At 39.7% G+C, this 26078-nt stretch overlaps 1 protein-coding gene across 2 annotated transcripts in view; it reads left to right on the top strand.

Annotated features, from left to right (window-relative positions):
* Positions 1 to 26078, top strand: part of SGCZ (sarcoglycan zeta) — a 393503-nt gene that overhangs the window by 323928 nt on the left and 43497 nt on the right. For both annotated transcript variants that reach the window (XM_054028998.1, XM_054028999.1), the window contains exon 5: positions 24593 to 24665. In XM_054028998.1, coding sequence (XP_053884973.1) covers positions 24593 to 24665 — 73 coding nt within the window. The remainder of the gene's footprint in view (positions 1 to 24592; positions 24666 to 26078) is intronic.

Raw genomic sequence — 26078 nt, 5'->3', positions numbered from 1 at the left:
TCATTGCTTAGAACACTTGGGTTTTCTAGATTTGGGTTAAGATCCTCAATCCTGCTCTGGCCTCTTTATGCTGTGTAAAAAGATGAGAACAGCATATAGGGGCCCTAAAAACCCAGATTCTGCCTGACAGAGGATTCCCACTGTGGAGGCAGCTGCAAGCTAGTCTTCCAAGGATATCCTTGTGAGCACCAGCAAAGGTGCACACACCAGCACTGAGGCTGGGCAGGAGGGGTGTGTCAGGTGCAGGGCTACAGTTGGAAAATGTGAGAGGGTGCCACAAAAATAACTTGGAGGGTGGAAAGAATGCCTTACAGGGAGAGACTTAAAGAGCTCTCACTCATAAGTTTATATTAAAAAAAAAAAAAAAAAAAAAAAAAAAAAACTGAGAGGTAACTTGATTATGGGCAGAAAATACCAGGTACTAAGGGGCTCTTCAATCTAGAAGAAAAAGGCAAAACAAGAAACAATAGCTGGAAGTTAAAGCCAAATAAATTCAAATTAAAAGCAAGGTACACATTCTTAACAGTGGGGGTGATTAACCACTGGAACAAACTACTAAGGGAGGTGTTCAATTCTCTCTCTTGATATCTTCAAATCAAGGCTTTAATGCCTTTCTGGAAGATATGTTCTAGACAAATGCTAGTTATTGGGCTCACTGCAGGGGTAACTGGGTGCAATTCTATGACCTGTGAAATACATGAGGTCTGTCCTAGCTAATGTAGTGGTACCTTCTGTCCTTAAAAATCTGTGAATCTATGAATATCATCAGAGTCCAACATATATCTAACAGCAATAAAACTAACAAATGTTTTATTTTCCTCACCAGAACCCCTAAAGATTGTTGTTTATTTCAGTTTGTGAAGTGTCCATGAAAAAACTGTTTTTTCTTGTGTTTGTTTTTGAAATTATTCACTAAATAATGTCAGTGAATAATTAATAGTCTGTCTTGGTCATGAATACTTTGTTATGCCTTGTTGGTGTTTGAAATCTGAGCTGTTTTGACATAGATCACAAGTATGTTTGTTTAATTAATGAACAAGTCTAATTATTGAAATCATGTTTCCAGTGCAAAACTTGTAATTACAAAATCCATTTTCAACATATTTTGCCATATTTGCTTTAGAAACATTATTATAGCAAACATTCGAGCCAGTAAAGTCATTCTCTGGAAATTTTGCTGAAAGCTAACACAAAACATACATATTTATTTTAATAGTTACGAAGCCTTATTTACGGAAGGGCTGATCTTGCACCATTAAAGTCATTGGGTGGTTGTGATTAACTTCAATGGGAGCAGGATTGGCCCCTAAATGAATAAACTAAATTGATTGTTATATTGAAGGTCACCAAAGTACTGCACTTTGGCTGGTCTAATAGAAGATTTATGGTATGGTTCACTTCTCTGGGACTTCTCAGAAATAATTGTTAGTGGTACAATATTTTAAATTGCAAATCCTTTATCCTCAAGGATGCATTTCATCTGTTTTGTTAATTTGAGTATATTCAGATTTTCTAAGAAGTACCTTACCCATTCTTTGTGTTTGGTCCTCCAAGTTGCTGAGCATTCTGCCCTGATTTTCCAAGGCACTTAAGCATATGCTTCATTTAAACATGCAAGTAGTCCCACTGAAGTCAAAGCACATGCTGAAATGCATTGCAGGGTCGTGGCCAGAGTACTCTAATGTTGTGGATCTAAGAGTACACACAAATAAAGGTACCCTGATTACATCTTGGGACACTGAAGCATCTATAGTTAAAATGATTGAAAACCAAAGATCATTCCCAGTTAGCACTATATGGTTATCCCCTTGTTCTAGTGAGTAAAGAATGAAAAGTGTTTGTTTTGGCCTTAAAGGGGGTTCATACTTTGAGTTGGCCTTTCTTTTTTTCCTACTATGTACATGTGCCCTTTGCATATCATATTTCCCATATCTGTGTTGATGGAAGATAGTTATTTTTGTGTACATTTTCCAGTTAGACTTCTGATTAAGTGACAATTACTAACCTAGGTGTGCAGTAGTATTAGTGTGGAAATGGGGAGATTCATTTGTCTAGATATTCTGACTTGTGTCTGTGTCACCTACCGCCAGCACAGAAAAGTTGAATTTTGTGGAATGTACGTTATAGCATGTTTCTAGAAGTGAATGAGCTTCAGATGTGGCTGAAGTTGTTGTATATTGTAGTTTGTTAATCAGTTTGGAAAGCACTTTGCAATAATTCTAGATAATAGGCACTGCAAAGTATAAAGCAAAGGGCAAAAAAATCTCCTTTTAGATCTTTAAAGTGGGTCTCAACTCCATCAGTTCTGCTCTCCCTATTCATGTGCGTAACTATCACTGATCTCAAGTAGAGAGCTTTCCCCCCAAGCCATTATTATCGCACAACAAATGTTATGTAGGAAGTGTGACAGAGTGATGGCAAAATGAAGAGTACATCATCCTAAGCTGTAACTAGCAGTAGAACTATTTCATGCAAAATATGTTGTACCTGCTTTTAATCACACACAAAATCTATCTTCTTGCAAAGCAAACATTTATGGAGGTTGAAGCTGTAGACCAGTATACTGTAAGTCTCATAAGCTACTGGGTTTACAGCTCGACTTCTATAAAGCAAAAATGTATAGAGGTTGAAGCTGTAGACCCAGTAGCTTATGAGACTTACAGTATACATGAATACAATGGTCCAAGACAGACTGAAGGTGGCCAAAATCAACCATGTGGAATCCAAGAAGTGACAGGATGCAAGACCCTTTTGACAAAGGCTTTTCCTTGCTTTTATGGTCATCAGAAAGAGGTGAAGTTTGAATTTACATTTGAAAAGATTTATATCAATATCACTTTCTTTACTCATTAAAGTCAAAGAGACATCTCTTTTAAAATATTCATTTTCATATCAAACTGGCTGCATTATATCCACTATTTTCTCACAGCATGGAATGGAGAAAACCCAATAGCGAAAGCATACTGTGCAGTAAGAGTATTTATCAATGAGTGTGTTTCATGTTTAAGTTCTCAGGCTTGCTTTTAGTTTTCTTGGTATTGTAATTTTTGTCCCTTTACCATCACTTCTGCCTTGGCTTCCCTGATTTGACTTAAATTTGAGATGAAAGCAAAGAGAGCAGTTTCTCTTTCTGAAAATATGGATTTAGTAGGAATAGATTTTCTATAGTAGGTTTCTTGTGACAGCAAAAGTAACATTAATTCAAAAGTTTTTTTGTTTTTAAAAAGCATTGAGTCCTGCTGAAAAAGATAAAACGCTGATTAGTAAGTACATTTAGGTCAGTCTCTTTACTGGTTATCTATTTACTTCCCAGTTGCATTCTAAGCTATTAACGATCTTTAAAACTCTGGATCGTCTGGGACATCCTCTCACCTTGTACCATGCTGCAACACTTAAAAACCTGGGAATGTTTTTGCTGATGTTCTGAGGGTAGATTGCTTCATGGACGTCAACAGGACATACTCAAATAAGATCCTTAGTGGTTCGGCAGAGCCTAATATAAGACTCGTTTGTTTTGTTTAGCAGTTGGTTAACTGATTTTGTTTATTACATTTGAATATTTATGTAACATTTAGTCTTCCAAGACTTGCTGGCAACAGTTCTAACAGCATCTCCTCCTCTGGGGAGTGGCACAATTTTTGTAATTGAATCTCCTTATAGTTACAATGTTATGTGCTATAAAAATCATAAAATAGAAATCAACACCACTTTTAAAATGGTACAAAAAGGAGAAAAGGAAAAAAAGTAGTCAGTGATTCTGTTTCTTCACAAAATAACTCTTAAAACATTTGAAGGAGAGTTTTGTAAACACATACAAATTTCATTTGGCAAGCAAGCTCTTTAAAGTTACTGTAATGATACAGTGCAATATGCTGCAGAAGCTACTCCTTTACTGCTGTAAACATGATCACCTTCCTTGATGAATAAAGGTCACATACAGGCTCTTCCTAATATTCTGGCTGACATGGCCATTTCTGGTTCCCATCACTGCAGTTGCTTTAAAAAATACACCTGCTTCCACTTTGTTGCTAAACTAAAAGGCTTGTTTCACAGTTGTGCTGAACTGGAGTTGGGAATATTTTAAAGCGACAAAATTACTGTTCTACATTTTACCGTTTCCCTCACAGCTGCAGAATTTCCATTTTAAACTACAGTTACGACATGTCTAAATAAGTCATTTTCCCTTTTGCATTGTAGTAATGACAGGTTTGAATGTGCTGCATTCAACTGTGCAATTTAGTTCCAGTGCACAAAGACAGAACATTTATGAAGAGCATAACTACAAAGGCAGTCAGAGTAGGTAATAATCTAGAGAATTAATGGTAATATCAAAATAGAAATTTCTTAACAATCTTCTGAAGAACTGATACTATAGCTTTTATTTATTCCACTTTTTGCATAAAATCTATGACTTTCAGTAATCTAAGTTGCTAATATTTTTGTTCCAATTTAGCCTATTAGGCAGCAAAGCAAGTAATATTCAGCAAAACAAGCATCTTCATTGTGTTAGGGAGGAAATTTAAGGACTTCTCTCATTTTTATTTCTTCTTGTACTATGAGGAATTTGAAAGCATTGTGGAGTGACATTTTGAAAAAAAATCATGTACCTAATACCCTGTTTTTATGCAACGGTCTTCCCAGAATTTGTATGTGTATTACTGCCCTCTACAGATGAAATATCATCAGTGTTCGATTATGTGGCAACACTACACTAGCTATAGTAATAACATTTCTACAGTGGCTTCATCCTGCAGTGCTATAAACCCAAATACTACTGTTTCATTAGTAATAAGTACTCCAGCAGACTCCAACTACTACACCAGCACATAGGTTTCAGAGATAATCTTTAATAGTTATAAATTAGGGAACAGAAGTACTCTGCTATTCTGACAGCAGCTTCTTTTGCAAGAGATTCATCAACACTTGAGAGGCTTTTTCTCTCAAGTCCTTCACAGTCCCTGTTTACCATGAGGCTCACTTTAGAACTAGGTAAGAAGAATGATTGTTTGTCTCTACCAAAGCTTTCTGGGTTGGATCTCATTATCCAAGTTTGACTGTTTCAGAGGTTAAACTTCTAAATTGCAGGGTCTAATTTTGACTTGTGTTGGCAAAGCTTCAGGAATTGCATTTTGAAAGGAGAAATAAGTATTTCACACTGATCCTGGCAATGGTTTCTATATTTTAAAGCCTTTAAATAGACACTTACTAACCTTTACAGAGGTCTTAAACCCTCAATACTAGCAGTATTTATCTCCTTATAAGTTTGTGCTCAACCCTCATTTTCCATGATCTTCCGTCAACAAGCATCATGCCAGTCATGATCTCATTGTTCATGAAACTCCAGATACAGCCTGAATTGCAAAGACTTGGCTAGGTGCAAACTCTGTGCTAACTCTCCTAGTCCCCCACCTCAGACTGAGATCAGCCAAGAGAACAGCAATTGTCTTCTCTTTCACCCTCATGCAAAAAGGAAATCCCCAGAAAATAAAAAAATTCTAGCATTTGCAAGAAACACTTTTCACATCTGACTGCCTTTTTTTATCCCTCCAGGTGGATTATTGCAATGTAATTTGTTTGGCCTTGAAAACTTCACCCTTCAAAACACTAAAACTAGAGCTAAATGCTGTAGTGGCATGTCTCCTCGGAAACTGTTTCCCAAGATCACAGAGGTCCTGTACTCTACTCATAGACTCATAGACTCTAAGGTCAGAAGGGACCATTATGATCATCTGGTCTGACCCCCTGCATGCTGCAGGCCATAAAACCGTCCCTACCCCTTCCCTGGACTCTGCTGTTGAAGTCCCCAATCCTGTTTTAGGTGACTTCAATCGGCAGAGACCCTCCTGCTAGAGATCCCTGCCCCATGCTGCGGAGGAAGGCGAAAAACCTCCAGAGGCTCAGCCAATCTGCCCTGGAGGAAAATTCCTTCCCGACCCCAAATATGGCGATCAGTAAGACCCCGAGCATATAGGCAAGAGTCTCCGGCCTGACCCCTGTCAGCCATTATACTATTTACCTACCATTGCTTGGTTTTCCTTGACTACTATGTTTTACCATTAAACCATTCCCTCCATAAATTTATCTAACTTAATCTTAAAACCAGACAGGTCCGTCGCCCCCACCGTTTCCCTCGGAAGGCCGTTCCAATATTTCACCCCTCTGACGGTCAGAAACCTTCGTCTAATTTCAATTACTCCTTCCACTGGCTTCTTATAGAAATTCACATCGAGTTTAGACTCGCTCCTTAATTTCAGGGCTTTGAATGGTCTGATCCTAGTATTCCTTAAAGATTGCCACAGTCTCCAGGACCCCCACCTCCCATGACTTAGAACACTGACTCTCAAGAACATTGGATCTATCTAACTTTTAAACGTCAGGCTTATTTGAGGGAGACAGGGTTTCCTCCAGGTCAAGGCCAAGGTTGTGGAATTCACTCAGCACAACCTGTGAATGACCACAAACCTCACTACGTTCACTTCCAAATCATTTATTTGACCTCCCTTTCCCATAAAGGAACACATCAATTTCACAGATTAGATAAACAGACAAAAATCAAAAACATCCACAAATACACATCAATATAACTTCACCCTCTGGAGGGAAGAATGAAGAGGAAAGATGTTTGTTTTTGACGTGCAGATAGCATGGTGATTGGTTCAGTATGAGAATATAGATGAATAGAATTGTAAACAGAATAAAATTTGTTCAGCATGATGCCTATTTATACTATTTAAGTAAAGCCACCATGGAGAATGAGATGCATTATTACTTTAGATGTGCTGAAACTGAAAAGAGAAGGCAGGTATGCATATTCACATTATTACAACTATGAAAAAATAACGCATTCAAAATCAATTGAATATGTAGTTCAAGTCTCTGGACAACTGGCATTAAAATTCTCCATAATTACTGTAGTAGAATTTATTGTCAGAGAGAGAACTGAAAATGACATGTCCGTAGAGCTAAATGATAAGTATCAACTCTGAGCTTTCACTTGGGAATCTTAAAACAATCATTAAACCTTTATCTAAGATTATGAGTATTTCCCACCTACTCATAACTGTTAAAATAAATAAAAAAGATAAGTAATTGCATATTCATTTGTAATCTTGCCCAATGCACATTTCTTCTGAGTTCAGGAGACAGCCACCCTAGCACAGTGTATGATCTTACTGCAAAACATATCAAGAAGAACATAGCAACACAAGCCTATATGTCACTTTAAATAGCATCAATCAGCTATAAAATAAAAGGTAACTTAGATAATTTCAAAAACATCTGAAATCTAGGTGTCTAAAGCTAGGTTTCTAAGTCCCTATTTAGACACGTAAATCAGTGGGTTGATTTTTCCAAAGGGCTAAGCACCTAGCAACTCCTGATCACTTGCTGCGTGCTCAGTATTTTTGAAAGTCAAGCCATATATTTAGATCCCTAAATGTGGATTTAAGAGTATAATTTTAGGCACTTATTTAAAAAAAAAAAAAAATTGGCCATGTTCTCCTTCTCCAGGGCCCTATGCAGCAGACCAGATAGAGTCCACCTGGGTCATACAGATACATATTTCACCTGTATGACCTTTTCAGAATGGTCAGACAGGAGGAAACTGGAGAAACAAAAGCACTTGCTGCACAGTATCAAAACTGTATAGTAGTCTTGGAATACACTTCCTTCCTAGTCGCCCAATCCATGTCCTAGTACCATCTTTGCTATCACTGCCATCCACCACAAATTGGGCTAAATACTGCACAGTTGTTATTGTAGTTCCACTTGTGTGACATTAACAGAGAGGAGGGAGAATGAAAAGGTGTACGGCATAGGTTTCTTTGTTTTTGAAAATGAGGTCCAGCCTCTGATCAAGTGTGAGTGCTTCATTTATTTTGTGGTTAGAGAGGAGCCTTCTTTCCATCAACCTTCTGATTATGATGAAGAATGAAATTGGGGCTTGAAGTGCCCTGTTAGCTCAAACTATATCGGGTCCTTCTGGAATATGACAGCTATGAAGAGTGATTTGGGTCACCTAAGGACTTCGAATTTTTTCCCCGGTGATGGAGTGTTAGGCAGCCAGAGAAGAATCCATGCCCTGCTAGAAATTTAGGGGAGGCAGCAACCACAGCAAGTACTCCCCAGATGTCATTCCAGTCCTGAGATCCCAGCTGCAGGACAATCTCTCAGCAGTGTGGGTGGCCACATAAAGCCCTACATGGGTTTATATGACTGTCATTCAATGGGAATTTCCCAATATTCTTTACTGGCATCACTCACATGGTGTGTGTGAGTTTGTGTATAGTATTGTTATTTAAATCCTCATAGGATATTATATTCATTTGTAGACATTTTTGATAGAGTGTGTACTTATTCATTAAGGATTTTAATGTATTTTGGATAACGTGTTAACCTTAACAATACAGTATCAGTTCTTTAAGACTAATCTGAAATGCATAACCATACACAATGCTGGTGTAATCCTAAATCCTGACATTATTCTGCAATGATTGCTGTTGAAAAGACAGATAGGGCCAAATTCTGCTCTTGCATTAGTATAAAGCAAGAACAGTTTGCGTCAGTGTAAGTGAATTTGGGCTACAACATTTATTTAAGAAAAGAAACTAAGGTCTTTTTCTGGAGTTGCTTCATTTGAATTCTAAAGGTAGGGTGTAAGTCTAACCATATATCCGGGTCTTTAAACTTTTCAGGAAGACTGTACCAATTCAAGCAGAAAATATCATACTTAATCATTTTTATTTTTCTATATATCAATATGCTACATATCCTAGGGGAATGATTTATTATGAAAATGATTTTTAAAAATCCTGTGTTTAGTAAATTCTTACAGATTTTTTTAACTTCACTCATGGTTAATAGAAATATTAAATGTGAGTATGATTTTTAAAAAGCTTTATTTTAAAACCTTGATTTGATAGTATTATTTCTGTGCCCATTTTAGATGGATAGTGTGATGGGGCAAGGCCAGATGGCTACAGTAAAGTAGTGAGGAACAGGTATGTTAGCCCCAGGCTAAACAAATCCCTGGTACCATGGTAACCAAATGGCAGTTGCTCCAGGTTAATCAAGACACCTGGGGCCAATTAAGATCCTTCTAGAAGGCAGTGGAGATAGCTACATTGATTGGGACACCTGAAGCCAATCAAGGGCTGTCTGGAACTAGTTAAAAGCCTCCCAGTTAGTGGGTGAGGTGCGCGTGTGAGGAACTGGGAGCAAGAGGCTCAAGGAGCTGAGAGGGTGTGCTGCTGGAGGACTGAGGAGTACAAGCATTATCAGACACCAGGAGGAAGGTCCTGTGGTGAGGATAAAGAAGGTGTTGGAGGAGGCCATGGGGAAGTAGCCCAGGGAGTTGTAGCTGTCATGCAGCTGTTACAGGAGGCACTATAGACAGCTACAATCCACAGGGCCCTGGGCTGGAAACCGGAGTAGACGGCAGGCCCGGGTTCTCCCCAAACCTCCCAACTCCTGATCAGACACAGAGGAGTTGACCCAGATTGTGGGTTCCACCAGAGGGGAAGATCACTGAGGTGAGCAAATCTGCCAATAACACTGGTCTACAATTTTTGAGAAGTCATCTGCTTTAGAGATAAAATGAGCCATCTATTATGTATTTTGATGTGCTGAATTCAAATATGACAATTAAAACAACTGGCTACTGTTTCTAAGATATTTAAGTTTTTACATTTTGTGGCTATGTATATTGTGTAGATAGAGTTTTAATCATAAATTGTAAACCTAGGTCTTTTCAGGTGTTTATGGTTGCTTTACATGGTAATATTTCACCTGTCCTGTTTATGTAACACTTTAAAAATCAACAAAAGGGTTATATAAATAAAATTTATTATGAAACAAAAGGCAAAACACTATTATGTACATAGTTTAGTCCTATTCAGTGTCTACTCGGCGCTTCTTGGCTTGTCTCTTGTATTCATTAAATGGAGCATCTCTTGTCACTGTCCAGCAATAGTCTGCAAGCATTGATGGGCTCCATTTGCCCTGATAGCGTTTCTCCATTGTTGCAATGTCCTGGTGAAATCGCTCGCTGTGCTTGTCGCTCACTGCTCCGTAGTTCGGTGGAAAAAAATCTAGATGAGAGTGCAAAAAATGTATCTTTAGTGACATGTTGCAACCAAGGCTTTTGTGTGCCTTGAGGAGGCTTTCCACCAACAACCTGTAGTTGTCTGCCTTGTTGTTTCCGAGAAAATTTATTGCCACTAACTGGAAGGCTTTCCATGCCGTCTTTTCCTTGCCACGCAGTGCATGGTCAAATGCATCATCTCAAAAAAGTTCACGAATCTGAGGAACAACAAAGACACCTTCCTTTATCTTAGCTTCACTTAACCTTGGAAATTTTCCACGGAGGTACATGAAAGCTGCTTATGTTTTGTCAATGGCCTTGACAAAGTTCTTCATCAGAGCCAGCTTGATGTGTAAGGGTGGTAACAAAATCTTCCTTGATTCGACAAGTGGTGGATGCTGAACACTTTTCCTCCCAGGCTCCAATGACTGTCGGAGTGGCCACTCTTTCTTGATGTAGTGGGAATCTCTTGCCCGACTATCCCATTCGCAGAGAAAACAGCAGTACTTTGTGTATCCAGTCTGCAGACCAAGTAAGAGAGCAACAACCTTCAAATTGCCACAAAGCTGCCACTGATGTTGGTCACCGTTTATGCACCTCAAAAGTTGTTTCATGTTGTCATAGGTTTCCTTCATATGGACTGCATGAGCAACTGGAATTGATGGCAAAACATTGCCATACTGCAGTAAAACAGCTTTAAGACTCCTCTTCAATGAATCAATGAACAGTCTCCACTCATCTGGATTGTGAACGATGTTGAGGGCTGCCATCACACCATCGATGTTGTTGCAGGCTACAAGATCACCTTCCATGAAGAAGAATGGGACAAGATCCTTTTGACGGTCACGGAACATGGAAACCCTAACATCACCTGCCAGGAGATTCCACTGCTGTAGTCTGGAGCCCAACAGCTCTGCCTTACTCTTGGGTAGTTCCAAATCCCTGACAAGGTCATTCAGTTCACCTTGTGTTATGAGGTGTGGTTCAGAGGAGGAGGATGGGAGAAAATGTGGGTCCTGTGACATTGATTCAGGACCAGAAGTTTCATCCTCTTCCTCTTCCTCATCTGACTCAAGTGAGAATGATTCTGGTGCAACAGGAACCGGCAGTCCTTCTCCGTGGGGTACTGGGCGTATAGCTGACGGAATGTTTGGATAATGCACAGTCCACTTTTTCTTCTTTGACGCACCTTTCCCAACTGGAGGCACCATGCAGAAGTAACAATTGCTGCTAAGATCTGTTGGTTCTCTCCAAATCATTGGCACTGCAGAAGGCATAGATTTCCTTTTCCTGTTCAACCACTGGCGAAGATTTGTTGCACAAGTGTTGCAGCGTATGTGTGGGGCCCACCTCTTGTCCTGATCTCAAATTTTGCAGCCGAAATAAAGGTGATAGGCTTTCTTAACCATAGTGGTTATACTGCGCTTTTGTGATGCAAAAGTCACTTCACCACAAACGTAGCAGAAGTTATCTGCACTGTTCAATTATGAGCACTATGAACACCACGCGCATTGTCCTGGAGTATATGCAGAGCCAGGACATGCCAAGGCGAAACCCGGACCAGCCAAGGAGGCGATTGCAGCGCGGCGAAGAGAGTGATGAGGAAATTGACATGGACATAGACCTCTCACAAGGCACAGGCCCCAGCAATGTGGAAATCATGATGTCACTGGGGCAGGTTCATGCCGTGGAACGCCGATTCTGGGCCCGGGAAACAAGCACAGACTGGTGGGACCGCATCGTGCTGCAGGTGTGGGACGATTCCCAGTGGCTTCTAAACTTTTGCATGCGTAAGGACACTTTCATGGAACTTTGACTTGCTTTCCCCTGCCCTGAAATGCCAGGATACCAAGATGAGAGCAGCCCTCACAGTTGAGAAGCGAGTGGCGATAGCCCTGTGGAAGCTTGCAACACCAGACAGCTACCGGTCAGTCGGGAATCAATTTGGAGTGGGCAAATCTACGGTGGGGGCTGCTGTGATCCAATTTGCCAGGGCAATGAAAGACCTGGTGATATCAAGGGTAGTGACTCTGGGCAACGTGCAGGCAATAGTGGATGGTTTTGCTGAAATGGGATTCCCAAACTGTGGCGGGGCCATAGACGGAACCCATATCCCTATCTTGGCACCAGAGCACCAAGCCACCGACTACGTAAACCGCAAGGGGTACTTTTCAATACTGCTGCAAGCCCTGGTGGATCACAAGGGACGTTTCACCAACATCAACGTGGGATGGCCGGGAAAGGTACATGATGCTCGTGTCTTCAGGCACACTGGTCTGTTTCGAAAGCTGGAGGAAGGGACTTTCTTCCCGGACCAGAAAGTAACCGTTGGGGATGTTGAAATGCCTATCGTGATCCTTGGGGACCCAGCCTACCCCTTAATGCCATGGCTCATGAAGCCGTACACAGGCAGCCTGGACAGTAGTCAGGACCTGTTCAACTACAGGCTGAGCAAGTGCCGAATGGTGGTGGAATGTGCATTTGGATGTTTAAAAGCGCGCTGGCGCAGCTTACTGACTCGCTCAGACCTCAGCGAAAAGAATATCCCCATTGTTATTGCTGCTTGCTGTGCGCTCCACAATATCTGTGAGAGTAAGGGGGAGACATTTATGGCGGGGTGGGAGGTTGAGGCAACTCGCCTGGCCGCTGATTACGCGCAGCCAGACACCAGGGCGGTTAGAGGAGCACAGCAGGGCACGGTGCGCATCAGAGAAGCTTTGAAAACGAGTTTTTTGTGGCTGGCCAGGCTACTGTGTGAAACTTCTTTGTTTCTCCTTGATGAACCCTCCAAACCTCCCCCCGACCCAGTTCACTCTACTTCCCTGTAAACCAACCACCCCACCCTCCCCTCCCCAATTCGAGCACTGCTTGCAGAGGCAATAAAGTCATTGTTTTTTCACATTCATGCATTCTTTATTAATTCCTCACAGAAGTAGGGGGATAATTGCCAAGGTAGCCTGGGATGGGTGGGGGAGGAGGGATGGAAAAGGACACACTGCATTTTAAAACTTTAACTCTTATTGAAGGCCATCCTTCTGATGCTTGGGCGATCATCTGGGGTGGAGTGACTGGGTGGCCGGAGGCCCCCCCACCATGTTCTTGGGCATCTGGGTGAGGAGGCTATGGAACTTGGGGAGGAGGGCTGTTGGTTAAACAGGGGCTGTAGCGGCGGTCTCTACTCCTGCTGCCTTTCCTGCAGCTCAACCATATGCTCGAGCATATCAGTTTGATGCTCCAGCAGACGGAGCATTGACTCTTGCCGTCTGTCTGCAAGCTGACGCCACCTATCGTCTTCAGCCCGCCACTTGCTCTTTTCATCCCGCCATTCAGCCCGCCACCTCTCCTCTCGTTCATATTGTGCTTTTCTCATCTCCGACATTGACTGCCTCCACGCATTCTGCTGTGCTCTATCAGCGTGGGAGGACATCTGCAGCTCCGTGAACATATCGTCCTACGTTTTCTCTTTCTAATGTTCACTAGCCTCTGTGAAGGAGAAACATTTGCAGCTGGTGGAGGAGAAGGGAGAGGTGGTTAAAAGACACATTTTAGAGAACAATGGGTACACTCTTTCATTACAAGGTCACATTTTTCCTCTGCCTGCCGGTTTGGTATGAGAGATCACTCACGCAGTGCCCCAGGCAACATATTTTGGCTTGCAGGCAGTCATGGTGTTTTGGCTTTTTTTAACCTTTTTAACATGCGGGAAAGGTTTCAAACAGCAGCGCATTTCCCATATCAAGGATGAATTGGGTTGGCCATTTAAAATGGGTTTTCAATGTAAAAGGAGGGGCTGCGGTTTCCCGGTTAACATGCGGCACAAACCCAAGTAAACCACTCCCCCCCCCCCCCCACACACACACACAGAATTCTATGGGATGATCACTTCACCCCTCCCCCCACCGCGTGGTTAACAGCGGGGAACATTTCTGTTCAAAAGAGCAGGAACGGGCACCTCTGAATGTCCCCTTAATAAAATCACCCCATTTCAACCAGGTGACCGTGAATGATATCACTCTCCTGAGGATAACAAAGAGAGATAAGGAATGGATATTGTCTGCATGCCAGCAAACACCGGGACCATACGCTGCCATGCTTTGTTATGCAATGATTCCAGACTACGTGCTACTGGCCTGGAGTACATGAAGGAGAGCTTTCTGAAGATGTCCCTGGAGGATTTCTGCTCCATCCCCATACACGTTAACAGACTTTTCCAGTAGATGTACTGGCCGCGATTGCCAGGGCAAATTAATCATTAAACATGCTTGCTTTTTTTTGTGTAATGTTTACAAATATTTACAAAGGTACACTCACCAGAGGTCTCCTGTGTGCCCTGAGGGTCTTGGGTGAGTTCGGGGGTTACTGGTTCCAGGTCCAGGGTCACAAACCTATCCTGGCTGTTGGGGAAACTGGTTTCTCCGCTTCCTTGCTGCTGTGAGCTACCTACAGTACCTCCATCCTCATCTTCCTCGTTCCCCGAACCGTCTTCCCTATGTGTTTCTCCATTGACGGAGTCATAGCACACGGTTGGGGTAGTGGTGGCTGCACCCCCTAGAATGGCATGCAGCTCCGCGTAGAAGCGGCAAGTTTGCGGCTCTGCCCCGGACCTTCCGTTTGCTTCTCTGACTTTGTTGTAAGCTTGCCGTAGCTCCTTAATTTTCACGCGGCACTGCTGTGTGTCCCTCTTATGGCCTCGGTCCTTCATGGCCTTGGAGACCTTTTCTAATACTTTGCCATTTTGTTTACTGCTACGGAGTTCAGCTAGCACTGATTCATCTCCCCATATGGCGAGCAGATCCCGTACCTCCCGTTCGGTCCATGCTGGAGCTCTTTTGCCATCCTGGGACTCCATCACGGTTACCTGTGCTGATGAGCTCTGCGTGGTCACCTGTGCTCTCCACGCTGAGCAAACAGGAAATGAAATTCAAATGTTCGCAGGTCTTTTCCTGTCTACCTGGTCAGTGCATCTGAGTTGAGAGTGCTGTCCAGAACGGTCACAATGAAGCACTGTGGGATAGCTCCCGGAGGCCAATAACGTCTAATTCAGTCCACACTACCCCAATTCCGACCCGCAAAGGCCGATTTTTATCGCTAATCCCCTCGTCGAAGGTGGTGTAAAGAAACCGGTTTAAAGGACCCTTTAAGTCGAAAGAAAGGGCTTCGTCGTGTGGACGTGTCCAGGCTTAATTCGATTTAACGCTGCTAAAGTCGACCTAAACCCATAGTGTAGACCAGGCCTAACTTTCATATCTGTAAAGGTACTGGAACAAATTATTAAACCATCATTTTGTACGCACCTAGAGGATTATAGGGTAATAAGAAATTGACAGCATGGATCGGTCAAGAATATATCATACCAAACCAACCTAATTTCTTTCTTTAACAGGATTATTAGCCTGGTGGATAGGGAAAGTAGTAGATGTAATGTATCTTGGTTTTAGTAAGACTTTTGACACCATTCCACATGACATTCTCATAAGCAAACTAGAGAAATGTAGTCTAGATGAAATTACTGTAAGGTCGGTGCACAACTATTTGAAAGACCATACTCAAATAGCAGTTATCAATGGGCTGCAGTCAAACTTGGAGGATAGATCTAGTGTCCTGTATTAAATATTTTCATTAATGACTTGGACAGTGGAGTGGAGAGCATGCTTATAAAATTTGGAGATGACACCATGCTGGGAGGGGCTATGAGCACTTTAGAGAATAAGATTAGAATTCAAAATGGGCTTGACAAATTTGAGAATTGGTCTGAAATCAACAAGATGAAATTCAATAAAGATAAGTGTGAAGTATTACACTTAAGGAAAAATCAAATGCACAACTACACAAATGGGAATAACAGGCTAGGTGGTAGTACTGTTGAAAAGAATATGGGGTTATAGTGGATCAGAAATTTAGAGAGTCAACAACATGATGCAGTTGTGAAAAATTGAAATATTCTGAAGTCTTATTATAATTATATATAATTCTGAAGTTCTTATTAACAGGAATGTCAGATGTGAGACATGGGAGGTAATTGTTCAATTGTACTTGGTATTGGTGAGGCCTCAGTTGGAGTACTGTGTTCAATTCTGGTTACCACACTTTCGGAAAGATATGGACAAATTGGAGAGAGTCCAGAGGACAGCAACAAAAATGATAAAGTTTAGAAAACATGACCTCTGAGGAAAGATTTAAAAAAACTGGACACGTTTAGTCTTGAGGGGGAAAAAAGAACAGAAGAGAGATGTAATAACAGCCTTTAAATATGTTAAGAACTATTATAAAGAGGAGAGTGATCAAATGTTCTCTATGTCCACTGAAGAGAGGACAAGAAGTAAATGCATTAATCTGCAGCAAGGGAGATTTAGGTTGGATGTTAGGAAATTCTTTGTAACTATAATGGTAGTTAAACTCTAGAATAGACTTCTAAGACAGGTTGTAGAATCCACATCACTGGAGATTTAAAAACAGGTTGGACAAACATCTGTCAGTGATGGTTCAGGTTTATTTGGTCCTGCCTCATAGCAAGGGGCGGACTTAATGACCTCGCTCATGGTTTATCATTAATAGGAGAAAATAGTATCAAATATGGATCAGTCCAGGCATAATGAAAGCCCCTAATGATAATACGCCTGCATTGGGGTCATGTGACCAGTAAAACTTAAATTTAGACATTTAAATTTTGGCCACTTAGGGGGTTATACTGTCTACTGGCCAGGAGTCTGAGGAATCACCACAACCTTATTTGTATAAAATGGTGCAGTTTAACTAATTTTTACTAGGCAAGTGCAACCTGTAGAAACTGCTGGTTCCAGCATGCAGACTTGATCCAAGGAGGCTGGCTGAATTTTGTGCTAGATCCTGTATTAAAATAAAGGCAGTGGTGACACTTTCTGTAGGGCTATACAAGCTGCATTTGGTCCACAAGCTGCACTTTACTTTTGCCTTAAACTCATAATAAAAATAGCTCACTTTTTTTCTTCTTTTTTTTAAATACTAAGTCAAATGAATATGTTCTTAAATGATACCTTGATGTACTGTTTCTGATTGGTTGCATATTCCTGTGTTTGATGTAGCATTAATCAAGCCTTCACAGGTTATAGTCCATAGGAGAATGCCTGATCCTATGGAGAGAGTGACAAATAAGGTTAACTCTCAAAACATAGTTCAAAAATTATTAAGCTTTTCTATCTCAATTAAACCTTTTAGAGCATAAAGCCTGTAATTTCAAGGTCCTTGCAATGGCAAAGCAATCCTGATTAATTACTCCTATTTCTCTTTGAAAGTTAGACTGTGGATACTTTTACTTGTTACAAATCCTTTGAATTAAATGTCAAGCTTCCACCATAATGAAGATTTTACAGCCTTTCCTTTAAACTCAATAGGACAAACTGTATTACATGCTAATATATACATGAAACTAGCATTTCATAAACTTCTCTTACCAGTGGAAGTGATGGATTCTCCATCTTGTGATGCCTTCAGATCAAGATTGGATACCTTTCTGAAAGTTATGTTTTGGTCAAACAGAAATTATTGGGCTCAATACAGGGATAACACAATGAAATGTATTGGTCCCCTCTGACATTAAACTTGGGAAATCTATTTTTCCTTGTATGTGCCAGTTTAATACATTATCTGTAAATATCTATGAATCAAAACAGCCCTTTTTAGGGATCTCCTCTAATTTGGGAGAGCTAAAAAAGTAAAGGACAATTCTCACCTTTTTTAAAGTAAGTTTCTAACTCTCTTCCTTAAGAGGATAGTTATTAGACTATAACTGATGCATTGATCACTAGGACTGAAAGTCTGTCACTGGTACCTAAATATCACAAGTTATTCTGACTTTCCTTACAGTCTCTGACAAGATTGTGACAAGGCTGGCTGTTGTGCTCTGGAAAACCATTGCCATGTGTCCTTTAGTATTTTCAGAGAGCCTAGAACAAGTTCACAGCTGTAGGGGATGGCACTCTTCAGGGCATCACAACCTCCCTTCCTATTCTAGGAGAATCCGCTACTGTCCAATTAAGTCATCTTTCTGTATGCTCTGTGGTGCAAAAGAAGTGGAAAGCAGGCAGGACAGTGCCAGTATCTGGCCCTTTATTCAAAATGAATAATTTAACCAGCTTTCAGGTTCCTGTTTTCATTTACTTTAGGTGTAATCCTGCATTCTTTTCACACGCAAAATCCACAGTCTTCTTGGTCTAACCTTTGTCCCATCTCTATGGGGTCAGCTCTTTGAGTCATTATCCATTCCAGTCTGTCTTGAAGCAGTTCCTTGGAAACTCTGCAGCTAATCTAGTCCTTTTGTATGACATCTATTCATCTAGTTTTGATTCTTCCAACCCTTCTTTCACCCTCCATTTCTAAGTTTAATAACTTATTTTCCTATATATTCTTCCAATCTTCTTTTCACGTGCCCAAAACATTTAAGCTTGGATTCCCTCAGCTTCTTTGATACCATCTTCACTAATTTCTTCATTCCAAACATAGTCTATCCTTGTAACTCCAAGCATTCATCTTCCCATTTTCATCTCCTGTCTCTTCCTCAGTGTCCAGAATTTGGGGCCAGACAAAAGTGCGGCCTAATTACCATCTTGTAGATTTTAGTTTTTAATTTTATAGGTATTCTGCTATGACAGATCACTCTACTCACTTCATTCTATTTGGTCCATCTTTCCTGTTCTGCTTATAAATTCATCATGGAGTTCACCATTATCTTATACTATCATACTTAAACTTCCGTACCTTCAGTATTGACTGGCCTTCCAAGACTTAGTCTCATGTCTTCCTGAAAGATATCATGAAATCTACAGACTATATACTGTTTTATTTCTTCTGATTTTCATGCAATATGTACCTCTGTGGCTCTAAATCTTCTTCCACAACCTCTTTGCTCTCCCCCACGAACACTACATCATCTGCAAAAAGAATGCACCAGGGTGCCATCCTGGATGTTTTCTGTAAGTACATCAAACACTAACATGAAGAAAAAGGGGCTTGCTGCCGAGCCTTGATGTATACAAACTTTTGCTATTAATTGTTCAGTTTCTCCATGTGACCTTTTAACTGTGGTAACAGCATACTCATGCATGTCCTGGATTAATCTGATATAGTCTTCAGGTATCTGTTTCATTGTCATACAGCATCAGATGACTTGTCTCAGGACATGGTCGTATGAGGTTTCAGGATCAATGAATGTTATTTACAGGGTTCTCCTGTTTTGCTATATTTTTCCACAAGCAATCCTCATACAGAGACAGCATCCATTGTTCACTTGCCTGACACAAATCCAAACTGATTATCACTGATCTTTATTTCTCCTCATAGTCTCTTATCAATAACTTTCTCCCAGATCTTCATTGTGTGGCTTATGAGTTTAATGCTTCGATAGTTACCACATTCTTGTTTGTCTTTTTTTCTTTTAAATCTTGGTACTAATGTGCATTTTCTCCACAAATCAGTCATCTTCTCAGGCTTCATCATGAAATTAAACAGTTGTGCCAATATATTCATGATTACTTGCACTTCCATACTTCTGCTGGTATGCCATCAGGTCAAGAACTTATTTATTTTTTGTATTGATCAATGCTTCTGCAACAACTTCTTCTAGAACTAATTGTTCTATCTCACTCAATCCTGATTTAGTTTTATCAAATGGCATGGTGCTCTTGGATTATTTTCATTCATGAACCTTTAAAAGTAATTACGTCACTGTTCTTTAATCTGGTTCTTATACAATATTCACACAGAAATAAATAATGCAGGATCTGGCCCTTTTAATTGCTAGCCTATTAGTAAGGCACTGAATGCCACTAAACTTCTTTTGAGAACTAATGAGCCATAGTTTGCTGGTTATGCCCAAATCAACCAACAGCTTTTCTCCAGGAGCACATGAATGAGATAATATCCTCCACTACCAAACATCAATTTTATATTTCCAGATGTATTAATGAAACTTGTCATTCTCCAAAAGCTGCAAATCAGTAAGTAGTAAATTGAGCAGAAGTAAGTATTTACTTAGACTTAGACCAGTCAGTCTAAGTATACATTTTCAGTTTCCATAGTTTCAGGGGAATACAATTTGGGAATGCATGACTAGATCTTGCTTGTACTGAATTAGGATTAATATGATTTGTGCTGTGCTCTCTGTCAGAGAAATGTCTTTTAAAAACCTGCCATCTCTATGGGATTTCTTTCCTTACCTCCATTCTGCCTCAGGTTGGTTTAACTTCTTTCAGTGTTTCTGTGTAGATTATCCCTATTGCCCATTGGGCTGTCTGGGGGCAGGGAGATGCTTTTTTTTCTAAATGAAGTCTGTGTTATTAACTCATTCTCTTCCAGAGCTGGTGTTGAAAGTAATTTCACTCATACTTGTGATTTTGCTTTTACTTCCTTTGCACCTTACTCAGTGCCCTCTCTATTTTGTTTCCTCTGAAAGGTTCACTTTTTATTGGTATGCATTCTCCATCATGTTCCATTGAATTCAGTACCCTAACTACATCACTTTGCAGTATACTTGAAAGGGCTAAAAGGTTCTAGTTTTTTATATGGATTAATCTCTGCCGAGATTTTCATTCTCAGTGTAAATCTTGCTTACCATTCTATAAGTTTATGGAAGTGAAATTGTAGTCTATCTTGGATTTTCATTAGATTTGCATCTCTTTCCAGAGATATCCATTCCTGTCAAGTTTCAGTCACTGAGAGACAAAATAATCCTTATTTTGAATTAACTTTAGGAAATTTTAAAAGGACCTCCCTTACCCTGATGAAGAGCTTTTCTGTGTGTCTTTCTCATAGTTTTTTGCACTCACTCATTCATATTGTCAGTTCTTGTGAGCCTTGGGTACCAGATAAAGCAGCTTTCACAATCCATTAAAAGAAGACACATATTTTACCTCTGACTAAAACAAGTAGCACTAAAATATCCTTTGGTTTATTCTTGAGGACAACTCTTCAGAATATAAGAAATAAAGGGTATGTTTCTTCCTATTTATCCCAATTTGTCTTCAGAAAACCAAGCAGACTTTTACATTATAGATATGATTTATGATAAAGCATGTAATATTCATAGGCACACACATTTCTAATGTCATGTTATAGTAAAGGGTGGAGATAGGAGCTTAATCTCCCATCAATGACCAGAGGGGATTTACATATAGTTCCTATAACAATAATAAATAGGAGTTATCCACCGAACATTCCCCACACACATGGATGAGAGAAAAGATACCTAAAACATGATAGCAATACAATACATCCGTTAGTCACTCCCCTCTTCTTTTTAGCTTCTGATAATAAGGTATTTGTAGTTGTTATGCTAGTTCTTTGAGTTTTTCTTAATCTTGGTGTTTTATCATGGGAGGGATATCAGTAGATTTTGAGGGACTGATCTTTTTCACCTCTCTTGCTAAAAACAAGATAATATATATGTGAACACATTTCTTCCACAAGGAAGTAAGGAATATGTACTTGTATTTCCCTGGTGAGCAGAATGACACATTTCTTAAGATCAAGAACTTGTTATAAAACTAGTTATACTTACATTTCTTCTCTCTCTCAAAAAAGTAATGTGGGATTATGTTCCTGAAGGTAAAGGAAAACATATCTGTCTTTGAACATTAGTTGTGTCTTTAAGAATTCTATTTAGTCCCCAGTACTAAAATTTAAAATCTGCTTGGTTTAGTTGTCTTCATGTTAAAGCTCTCTGATTGTGTAATGGATTTGCCATGTGTATTATGGGGGAGACAATCTCAATTCATAAGCAAAAGTACGTGAAAAATTATGAATGTTGCCTTTGAGCCAGTTATGGCCCATATTCTATTCTTGTTCTTTGCACAGAATTGTCTGATAGTTTGGCACACACAATAGAATGTGAGTAGAGTATGGCCCTTGGTATAGAGATGTTTGTTCAAGTTTCCCCCAAGCACCTCAATCTTTACTTCCCACCACCTCTGCTACTATAATTTTGGGTCTCCCATAAGTAGAGACTGATGGTTGTTCTAAATTATGCACAAATTTCTGATGAGTTCAAGTCTTGTTCCCACCTTCACAGCTGCGCAAGGCCCCTTGGATGTGAAATGTGTTCAGCTTTGCTGGCCAGGATGTGGGGAGGAGCTGAGGATATGTAGGAAGCACCCTCTTTGTGACAAGGAATCCAGCTCCACAAGATTTCCATTCATGGCACTACATGTGGAGGCAGGATTTGGGTTTTGAGAGCAGGGCAGCATAAGGGTGTAGCTAGAGAAGTTATCACTATAGAGATGCTCCAGTCCGTCTCTTCCCCTCATCCCTGTCTGACAGTACTAGGCTTGCAAAGGCTACTCCAAACAGAGTAGATTCCATAATGCAGCATTGTTCATGTTCTGTGGTGTTGGAGGAAGATTTCTCCCTCTCCCTTCCTGTAGATCTCTACAGTAATCAGCTGGGTTTGGTGGTTCGGAGTGGATTTGCCCCATAAATTATTTTTTGTAACATTTAAAAATAGCAGTTGCGATGAATCTACCAAACCAGTTTTCACTGTGACCTAAATAATGATTTACATCATTTACATCTCTGGAGATGAAAGCCTAGAGCTTTAATCCACATTGAAGTCTGTGCTGTTGTGGCTACACTGTCAGTACCCAAACTAGCAAGATTAACGCTAACTCAGGTATATCGATATCTGCTGCTATTACAGCCCATTAGACCTTCCTAAGTCCCCTCTCTCTGTTAACCACAGTAACATCAACCATTTCAGAAAAAAACTCCTGTGCAAGCAGCTTTTGGAAGAAGAATAACTACCATCATTTTTAGCCAAGGAAATCAACACCATCCTTCAGTTTTAACTGAGGCTTCAAGTTGAGGACATTTTCTCTCTATCATTGCAAAATGTTACAATAATATAACATCCCATTTCAGTGCTCTTTGTCCTTTAATCTGCTGGCTAGAGCTGTTTTCTTAATCTTATCATCATAATTTAGTTCAGCAAAGTGTTTAAAATATTGTTACATCTAGAGTGATGTATCTCTACAATTATTTAATAAGATTTGTAAAAAGCTATGTTTATGTATGTATATACAAAAAAGTAGTAGTCAAAAATAAAGAAATATTAGAAACAATTTAAAATACAATATTTAATCCTAGAAGATTTAATGATCAGGCATTAGGATACTGGACATTCTCCTCAGCCCTATTTCTAGTAATATAGGGTGAAATATATTAATTTCATTTCGTTCTTTTCCCTTTTATTGTCAGTGGTCTAGTGAGGACATCTTTATGGCATAGCACTGAATCTGTTTTTATTACAGAGTCGACTATTCCATCTTAAAAAGGGGAGAGAGAGCTTACAGGCACATGGCTGTTGATTTAGTAACAATGATAGAAAATTTGTAGAGAGAATGGGTAACAAAAATAAAATATGGCTCTAATACAAAGGCAATAAACACAAATAGATATCAGTATATTCTCAAAAAAGGCCTAATCTTCTGAATGCTTAACAATATAGGTTTGGTACTGCTATCTACTAAAATACATAAAGTTAGTCATATAAATGGCTGTTATATGTGTTCTATCCTTGTGTCTCAGAGTAAAGAATAATACCAGTTTTATGGAACTTTTGTCTGAAAACCAAAAAACTTTTGTTTCTCAGTTTTTAAATGAAAATGTCAAAATGTTTCCATGGAAAGTAGATTCTTTTTGTGAAAAATTTCATTTAATAAAACCCCATTTTTCATAAAAACCCAGTTTTAACTGAAAATGATAAATGGTAAAATAGCCTTATTCATTAAGCTTTGTATAAGCATCTGAAATTATAGATGCTTATATAAATTGAATCTTCAGAACTATTCACTTTATTTTGTGTGCCTCAGTTTTTGGGGGCTCAGCAACACACACCAGGGTGTCTCCTGTTGGACATCCAAAAATGACACTTTCAGAATTACTGTCCATTTCAGAAATGTTGTCATCAGTAATTAGTGAGCCAATGTCTCCTGGCAAGGGAATGTAAGTCATAAAAAGGGTAAAGAGATTCAAAATAGTTGGTATCTTCAGAAGAATAAGGGAGCTGTGCATTTTCAAAACCTTTGAAGACCAGGTACAAGATATCTCAAGGTAGACACACACAATCTGAGACACACAAAATTACTGGACACTTCTGAAAGTTTGACCATAGTTTTTTGTTATTCAAACTTATGTTCTTTATCTTTTTAAAAATTGTGACCTTTAACATGATTTCTCCAAAAGTGTTGAGATGGATACGCTGATGGGCACACCAGTGCTGGAAAGTTTGGACTTCCATTATTTATGTTAATGTTTTTCTATGGCTATATAGATGACTTCAATTTCTAGTATTCTCAATACAGATTTTGGCATAAGCAATAACATTTTCTTTAACGCAAAAAATAAATGTTTGAATCTGAAGAAAGCGTATTGATAAGATGAATCAACCAAGTATTTTGTCCTAGAATGGCGACTGATCATTCTAGAATTGAATGTGTTTTTGTTTTCTAGTATAATTGTACTGTATTTTATTTGTTTTTATTTTAGGCACAGAAGGGGCAGTGTTTGGGCACTCTGTGGAGACACCCCATATCAGAGCAGAACCTTCCCAAGACCTCAAGTAGGTGTTTGTTAAAAGAGTTGTTGAAAATTTATTTTTTCCCAACACCAATTAAGAAATCTTGATTTTGATTTTTTATTTATTAAGTAATCAATATCATTTAGGCCATTCATTTATATATATTCTATTGGGCTGTTCCTGGTATATCTAAAACACCCACAGAGTTCACAACAGACGATACCACAGTCAGAGAAAAATATCCTGTATCACAAATGATATGCACACCCCTTTACTTTTTATAATGTAACTTTCTCCAGTGCCAAACTAATCTAAATCATCGAGTTTGGGGTTCGTACATACACTATACCTTTTTGAACAGCCTTTTTAAAAAAAAAATAGTCCAGTTTAATACAGTCCTGTCTAGCCGTGTGAAGCCCCGATCTTGTTTGTTTATGAGCTATTGCTGGAGATAAAAGCCAAAATGTCAACAGAAAGTAAACAGCCTCAGGTTTGTCCTTCATACAATACTTCTGTGGGTTTTTTAAAGGGTGTTTTTTGTTTTCTTCGGGAATTCATTTTTAAGTAAGCCAGTCTACCTCTCAAAATGTATTCAAAGTCATTCTGAGATGGTTGTATGTGTATATGGATATGTATGCATAAGTAAATTGTAAAAGGACAAAATCTAGAGTTTACTAAAGTGTCTATAAGACCAAGAAAAAGATAATTTAGAATGACTTGCCAATGGAGGCCTTTTCATAAAGTTTGTGTTATTTCAGTGGTAGGTATGAATAATTTACACTAAATGATGGAGAGATGAAATTTAAATGTGAAACAATCATACTAGAATCTAAGGATTTTTTGTGATCTTTCCTAGCTTTACTTACTTCAGAGTTTACTGCAACTCTTTCATGGTTTCTGTACATTATAAACCCTTCTCGCTATCCTGCCTAGCAACATTTACAGTGCCAAGCTGTTCACTGGCTTCCAGAAGGAGGTTAGATGAGGCCCCCTCCATGCATTTTAAAGAACTATCAACCTAACATTGATTTCAGGGAGGCTCCACATAGCCATACAGCATGCAGGATTGGGGCCTTTATTTTTTCCCCCTCTCTCAGAAAATGGGAGGGTCTGACCAAAATTGAGCATTTAAACAGAACATTTTAAACTTAATGTAAGGCTTTTGGGGCGGCCTCCAGAGAGTGCAACACTCTTCCCCTCCTCCCCCCGCCCTCCTGCCAAAGGCTGTATTCTGTTGTTAAAAGTAGTTGTTGTCTACAGTAACCAGGTGGCAAGATTACTAACAGTGAGGAGGGCAGCAGAGACAGAAGAGAAAACACAAGTTGCTGTTGTTTCAAAAAGGCACAACCAGCAGCAATAGTCTCATGTGAGCAGGGCTGGCGCAACCCATTAGGTGACCTAGGCGGTCGCCTAGGAAGCTAACATTTGGGGGGCAGTGACTGCGGCGGCCGGATG

This window comes from Malaclemys terrapin, chromosome 5 (genome assembly GCF_027887155.1).
Source record: "Malaclemys terrapin pileata isolate rMalTer1 chromosome 5, rMalTer1.hap1, whole genome shotgun sequence".
In the NCBI taxonomy this organism is placed as follows: domain Eukaryota; kingdom Metazoa; phylum Chordata; order Testudines; family Emydidae; genus Malaclemys; species Malaclemys terrapin.
Note: the sequence above shows the minus strand (reverse complement) of the source record. Positions and strands in the feature narration are given on the sequence as shown.